The 7500-nt window shown below is 55.3% G+C and overlaps 1 protein-coding gene across 10 annotated transcripts in view; it reads right to left on the reverse strand.

Moving 5' to 3' along the window:
- EBF3 (EBF transcription factor 3) overlaps nt 1-7500 on the reverse strand; it is a 116958-nt gene that overhangs the window by 34877 nt on the left and 74581 nt on the right. For 6 of the 10 annotated variants that reach the window (XM_032313001.1, XM_032312996.1, XM_032312993.1 and 3 more), the window contains exons 7-8: nt 4795-4876; nt 1029-1173 (exon numbers count right to left, since the gene is read on the reverse strand). In XM_032313001.1, coding sequence (XP_032168892.1) covers nt 1029-1173; nt 4795-4876 — 227 coding nt within the window. The remainder of the gene's footprint in view (nt 1-1028; nt 1174-4794; nt 4877-7500) is intronic. The other 4 variants (XM_032312998.1, XM_032312994.1, XM_032312997.1 and 1 more) reach the window with 1 other exon arrangement.

Genomic DNA, 7500 nt, shown 5'->3' on the forward strand with positions numbered 1-7500 from the left:
TAATTACGATATTTTTGTTCTCTTATACCTTCGTCATTAATGTAGAAAAACAAATTAGTTTATTTTTGTGGACCACAGCATATTCATAAACTGTCTTCCACTTTTTATATGTCTAAAGCGTATTTCATTCTGCTAATGTACACACACTTCACTCATCTTCCTGTGTACACGTCTGTGTGGCCCCCGAACTCGAGACCTCGGTGTGTAGGTTTTGTCTTAAAACAGTTTAGTTTCATGGGCTCTTTGCTCCAAAAGATTCAACCACACTGTTTTGTTTGCAATTCGCTTTCAAGAAAAAAAACATTACTTTCTCAACCATTCACATCGGTCGAATCTCGGGGCTACTGGGAGTATTTCGGTACAGAGGATGAGAATCCTCCTGTAGGGGGTGGGGGAATCGTGGGGGCGTGCGAGAGTGAGGGGCTGGGGGGGGGGGCCTTCAGGGTCTGGTGCTTCTGAGCCCTGACTCCATGTAAAGACCCCCCTACGGCTGCCTATCCGTCTCACCCAAATTCTTCTCTTTTAACAAGCAAAACAAGAAGTCGGTAACTTGGAAGCCTTTGGTACAAAACATTTTATGCTGTTGGTTTTTGTCCCTCACTGCCCTCACCCGGCCCCCACCCACTCCAGCCAGGGATAGGAAATGGTCCTCCAAGTCTGTTCTGAGCTGATGGGCCCAGGACGCAACCACCCCCTGAAACGTGCACAGAGAATCTGAGGGTGACCTTCTGGATGGGGCTTAGGATAGCCCAAATGAAACCAAATAAATTAAAACTGCAAGAAAAGCTCCAAGCAAAAAAAAGCTTAGAAACAAACAAACTGATACAGTAAAGCCCATGGCAGGGGAGGTGAGTGAGGCCTGAACAGGAGAGGGGCGGCAGGAGAGGACCCCGGAGGCGGGCTGGGGCGGGAGGGTGCAGACCTGGGAGGGGCCCCTGGTGAGGGCAGTGCGGCGTGAATCAACATAAAGGTGGTGCAAAGGAAAAGAAGCATTGCAAATAAAAAAGACATGTAACATGTGTGCCTACCATTTTCCAGATAAGAAGGGGCCGTACCTTCTGACGGGTCTAGGCGGCGGGCCCGCCGCCCGTGTTTGGAATTGTTGTGCACAAACATGTTGTCGGACACGGCCAGCACGTGGCCGTCCACGTTGACTGTTGTCGACACAACAACCTGCGAAGACAAAGCGGATGTGAAACGCGCGGGCAAAGGGAAGAGACGGGAGCCTCCGCCAGCCCCACGGCGCCCGCCAAGGCGCGCGCACCCAGCTCAGGGCCACGCGCACTGGGCCGCGCACACCGAGCTCAGAGCTGTAGGCACTGGGCCGCAGGTACCGAGTTCCGAGCCGCGTGCACCGGGCCGCCCCTGCTCCTGGTCGGCCTCCCTGGCCGTCAGCACCTGCACCTTTGTCGGCTCGTGGGGGTGGGCAGGCTGTTTTGCTTTGTTTTGACTCGAGATTGCTTCTCTTCGAAACCCGCTACACTAATTACAGTTTAATCTCCTATTATGCTAACAAGTGAATTCAATTCAGAGAAATATTCTTCTAGCCATTAGCTTCAGAAACACCCCTCCAGCCGCTCATTTTAAAGCTGCTGTTTTGATTGATCTGTTCACATATTGATTAGATAGTTTATCTAATTAAAATTAGTTCACTTGAGACTGTCCTCTCTTGAAGAGTTGTGAGGACTCCGAGTTGCCAAAAACGGGCTTCTTAGATCAGAAGCCCTCGAGCTACCCCAGCCATCATCCATGGTCCCCGGGTAGATTTGACAATTACATCTAATGTCTGGTAACAAACTTTCTTGCATCTGAAAAGACCAAGCTGAATATTAGTGACAGCATTTTTAACCCAAAGCAAGAATCCTTTCTCAAGTTCACTGTGGAGGCTGGCAAGGACCTTGGTGCCGACAGGAGAGCCCCTTCCACTGGACACCCTTGCCGACCCCGGGCGCCCTCCCAAGCAGGCCAGAAATGGACCCCTTAATGGACTCAGGAAATGGGAATCCCTACCCATCCTTAAGATGTTTCTTAAACAGGGGGGCTGCGTGGCCCACTGTTTTCAGAAGAGCTGATGTGAGTAGCGAAGACACAAGCCCTGGTTCAGTCTGGGGCAAACAGTAGGCCTTGGGTGGCTGAAGCCGGCCTCGGGAGTGTGGGAGCCTGGCCTTGGCCACAAGTGGGCGGTGGTGAGGGCGAGCACCACCTCGAGAAGCACAGCCCCACAGAGAAACGTGCCGCTGGACGGGAGAGGGGGGACGGGAAAGGCACCCAGTCCTCGTCTGGTCTCCCCGCCTGGTCCGCACATGTCCAAACACGTGTGGAACATGACTACTGCAAGCCAAAGCTGCAGCGGACCATGGTTAACAGAGCACGGTTCATTCCACGGAGCCGACGCAGGACAGCAACACCTGGGCAACTGAGAGGGAGGCTGCACCCAGGGGGTACGTGTGGATGCTCAGAACCTTCCATGGATTCCTCCCGAAAGCATAAAACTGCTCTTTCAGAAACCAGTCTGTTAGAGGAACGCCAGGTGTCTCAGTCAGTTAGGCGTCTGACTCTCGATTTCAGCTGGGGTCAAGATCTCGGGGCTATGGGAGGGAGCCCGTGTCGGGCTCTGTGCTCACCAGCGATCCTGCCCGAGAGTCCCTCTCCCTCTGCCCCTTCCCCCACACCCCAAAAAAATCTATTAGAAAAATAATAAATAAAACTGATCAAACAAAATAAATTGCATTTTCAAGGGTTAAGAAAAGGTCAAAGCTGCCTATGTAGATAAATATATGTATGTATATGTGCATGTACGTACATGTGTCAACATATGTGTAATTGACTTTTTCATAAAAAGTCTCAGGCCCCACAGGAAGACTGTGACGCAGGGGCCATACCCGCCCCCCCCCAATCCTCCCAGGGGCAGCCTCCTTGAGTTTCCTTCCCAGGTGAGCCTCGCCAAGACTGCTGGAGTCTCACAGTGTTGGGCCCCTCGGAGCCTCAAGATACGGTGGGTACGGCCTCATCGTCCCCACGTCCAGACTCAGACCTGTCAGCCTCCTCTTGTCGACGGCCACCCACCGACAGGGCGGGCACATACAGTGGCCTGGGGCCTCTGCCCCCAGGAGGGGGGGTTTGGGGGGTACAGGCACTGTGACCTGAGCGAGAGGCACGGCCACGGAATGAACGCTGAGCCACAGACTTGACCTTCTCCAAGTTCTTAGGCCACGATACGTAAAAGAAGCAAGAAAGGTAAAAATAAAATTAAAAAAAAAAAAAAAAGGACACTGCCTTTGCTCTGTCCTCTCTATCTAGGTCAGTCACCGAGGGAAAATCGAGTGGCTCAGCAGAGAAAGCAGACAAGCTGCATTGAGTTTCTTGGCCTGGGTCGGGCCTGCCGTGCACCTGCAGGAAGGTGCTGATTGGGGAAGCCCGCTGCCAATATTGTGGAGGCCCAGACCAGCTCTTAGGTCCTGCACAACCTTCTGAGAGGCGGGATGCCAGGCCAAGGAGAGCAGAGCAGGTCCTTCCTTCTAGTAACTGCGGGCCCACGTGCGACTGATGGCGTGTGGGCCCAAGGCAAGACAATGGGCACCTTCTGCTCTGCTCTGGTGGGCAGAGACCACCGTGAAGCCTGGCACCAGAAAGTGGAGGCGGCCCAGTTGTTTACAAGAGACACTGTCCCCACCTGCACGGCATGACTGTGGACCAGCCCACAGACCCTTCTCTGACTGGCTGGCTGGCTGTGAAGAAAATGTCACGTGTCCTAAAGGACTAGAAGGAAGTTAGATTGCTAAAGATGACCTCGAGTGGTCTGAGGGACGTCGTCTGACCCAGCATTCGTTCCCACTAGCTCCCGCCTTCTCTGGCTGGTAGGGAGGAGCAGCAGTTCTGCGTCTCAGCCCAGAATAGTTTTACAGTTAAAATCAACAAAACAATGCACTGTGCGTGGAGTAGCTCTCAGCCTGAAGTAACTCCTGAGGGTTCGCGAAGATCTGCACTCTCTGATAACCCCCAGCTCTCTACCCTCTCGCCTTGACCTGAAAGCCTCTGAAGCAGCCCAGAAAAGGAGTCAGCCTGCGTCCAGCAACATAGCTCTAGCATTAGGCATGGGCGTAAGGACGCAGAACACATCAGCCCTGAGGAAAAGGAAGCTGAGCTGAGGGAACATTCCGGACTTTGGAGAGGCCGCATCAAACAGGCGCAGTTCCCTTCACGAGGAGGGCCCAAGGCCTCGTGTATCACCCAACAGGCTGCACTAGGGCTCTGCCCCACGGAGAATCCACCCATCGATCCTGAAAGAAGACCCCCGGGCCGGGGCCCCAAGCTCTCATCAGCTGTACATGGCCACGTACAGCTGAGGAACCGAGCTAGGCTATGGACCAACATATCGGAAGAGACTCTAAAACAGTCATTCTGAAACACACCTACGAGGTTCACCATGGCCGAGCGCCCGGGGGAGCCCAACTTAACCTGCGGCTCTGACAACTCTGACTTCCAGGTACCTGGCCGCCCAACACGGGGGCGGGGCAGGGCAGGGCGTGACCGCCTGGCGCACCTTAGAAGCCAAGGTCACGCCATCAGAGCCAACTCTGGTGCGCACAGACTCAGTGAGTCTGGCATACGGAAGAGTCCGAGTCATTCTTAAAGCAAAACGATTTAAATATTCTATCCAACGAGCCAGTCCTGGTTTGCTCCCAAGCCCGTGGAGAAGTAAAGAACTAAAGTTTTCTGCACAATCGCAACATCAGAGTTCAAACTGCACGGCCCAGCCCGGACGGGGGCCCACGCGCCCAGAGAGCTGTGTACCTGGAATCTTCGCATGTCCCGGGGGTTGCCTGCATTCTTCAAACAGTTCTGATTGCACTTGAGGAAAAACTTTAGAAAGAATCTATAAAAATACAAAAAACGGATATGTGTTAGGGTCATGAGACAAACTCACAAACTTTAGAAAGACACTGCTGGCGTGGGGAGCAGCGGAGGCTCCCTGCTCGCCACCCGTCGGGGGCAGGACTAGGAGCGGCCGCCGGCCCCTGGGTCCGAGGGCCAGCGCAGAAGATGTCCACAGACTTACATCTGTCTTGACATTACGGTCTCCACGCTTCATGACAACGGTTGCAACTTAGACTGGCCGGTCCTTGCCTGGCCCTTTGCGCAGTGACCTGTCGGGGACTGTCAGCCCAGACGGGGCTGCCCACTTTGGCAAATAAAGGCACAGGATGCCGAGTTACCTCTGAGCTCCAGGTAGATGACAAATACCTTTTTAGGACAGGTACCTCCCAAAGCATCCCTAGCATTAAAAAACTGTCATTTACCCTTAACTCCCGTGTAACGGCACGGGCTCCGCTTGATCTGGCAGCGGAGCCCAGAGGACACCGCTGCCCAGCGAAACAGCCCTTCCCAGACTAATGTTTTAAAAGTTACAGGGAGCGCAACTCTTAAGAAAAGGGAGGGCTGGGGTTGTACTTTAAGGACCACAGTGACATCTGTGAAGGGTCTACACGTGTTTTTGAGGAAACAGGTAATGACTCAACGGCAACAAAGCTGCCGCGCAGCTGGAGAACGGAGAGGCAGCCGTGGGCCGGGCTCAGGGGCCCGAGCGCTTCTACTTCCCACCAAGCTCTGCCCTTGTGCTCTGAGGCATGAAGATTCAGGGGTCCTGACAGTGTGTTGAGATGCTGTGACAAAAACCTCCTCACGCCGTCCCCTCCGTGCCCACGTGCTCGCTGACAAGGACAGAAGGGCTCGGGCTCACGACGAGAGCACGTGGGCGCTGGGCAGCCTGGCTGGAGGGCCAGGACGGGGGAGGCAGGGCTCTCGCCCCTGCACGCCTCCGCCTCGTCCGAGGCCTCGGCCACCGTGGGCCGCGCCAGGGGGCGGGGGTCTCTGGGCCGACATATGCACCCTCTCCCGCCGTCCGGTCCGGCAAGGCTACCAACAAACCCTTCCCTCTTTTCTGCCCAAATGTCCCTGTCCTCCTTGAGATCATTCATTTTTCATGAAGTTTCACAGGATTCCCTTGAACTCAGCCCTGCGGTCAAGGCCCCTTGTAGACACGGATCCTATCAGAAAACAAAAAAGACCCCACAGACCAAGGCGCGTCTCCCTGTCTGTGTTCCGGGACGACCTTCCGCCGCGGCCGGAGAGAAACGCCGTTGATGGGAAGAAGGAGGGCAGCCGCGTCGCTGAACGTCCGCCCACGCCGCCAGGCCTCCCTGTTTTCGGCCAGAATCTCCATCTTTATGAGCTCACCTCGGCCCTGCACCTCGCGCGCTGCCTCCCGGCGCCATCTGCCACCCGCACGCACAGTGAGTCACTTGATATTCCACCCACCGATTCCTCCTAACAACCGCCGTGCAATTAAACTCCGCGCGCTCTGCAGAGAGGTAAATTAGACGCACCTGCGGCCGCCCCGCGCGGAACCGCATCAGGAAGGCCCTAACAAGGTGAGGGCGTCACAAAGTTATCGTCCTGTCAGGCAATTAGGTTTTCACTTCGGGGACAGCCACATGGCGCAATTATGCCACACATTACCGCCCGGCTAATCTGAGCAGGCGCCGGCAAGCAGCACCCGTCTGCAGCGGGCGGCGCCGGGAGCTTCTGGGACGGCGCGGGCTCGGCTTGGCTCTGCTCTGCTCTGTTTCCTTCTCGTTTCTTTCTGACCCACCCCTTCCGGAGGAGGTTACCTGATTTTCCTTGGTGTCTTTTCAGGTGGTTCACCTTTGGCCTCTAAGACAGGAGAGCCAGCGCCGAGGGTGGTCCGAACCACCGGGGCCAGCATGGGGGACAGGCCTAGTGCTCTCGGGCCTCGACCGCCACGGCCGCAAGCAGAACTTGGCACAAAGCTGGGCACTGGGCCCCATGAACCCCTGGGCATTCTTACGGCCGGGATCTGGCTCAGGGACACACTCACTGGTTTGGGGGGTGGCAACGGTAGGTTTGTCTTTGACCCCGAGTGTCCCATGAGCTGTGGACGCGCATGACCCCCAGGGCAGGACGCCTTCCACGTGCTCTAGTCCCAACCGCGCAGACATGATACAGCACAACACCGAGGGCCAGAGACAGGAAGCTTCGGCCAGAGCCTTGTCCCGGTCACGTCTAAGCAAGGGAGTCCGCTAGGCCTCTTGCTCAGGTGAACGGCCTGGGAAAACCCGCAGGGCCGTAGCTCAGAGGGATGCAGGCGCCCGCTAGGGCTCGGCGAGACGCCCATGCCGACGTCTGGGGAGCGTGAGGACGCAGGATGCCCGCCCCATGAAGTCCGGTGATGACGCTCACCCTTTTACTCAATTACCCTGTGACTGGCTTTCCTCCTACGAAATATCCGACGACCACTTTACATATCTCACTTCCAGACTCTGGTACACAGAGGATTTAATACCTTGTTATGAAAGGAAAAATCTTTCCTATGTCAGAAAATCTTTGGCTTTAACACCAATAAACTCTTTATTCCTGCTAAACATGGATTTGCTGCTCGATGGCGAAGAGGCGATAAAAATTCGAACCTGTCATTAGCAC

Source organism: Mustela erminea, chromosome 14, assembly GCF_009829155.1.
Source record: "Mustela erminea isolate mMusErm1 chromosome 14, mMusErm1.Pri, whole genome shotgun sequence".
Classification (NCBI taxonomy): Eukaryota; Metazoa; Chordata; class Mammalia; order Carnivora; family Mustelidae; genus Mustela; species Mustela erminea.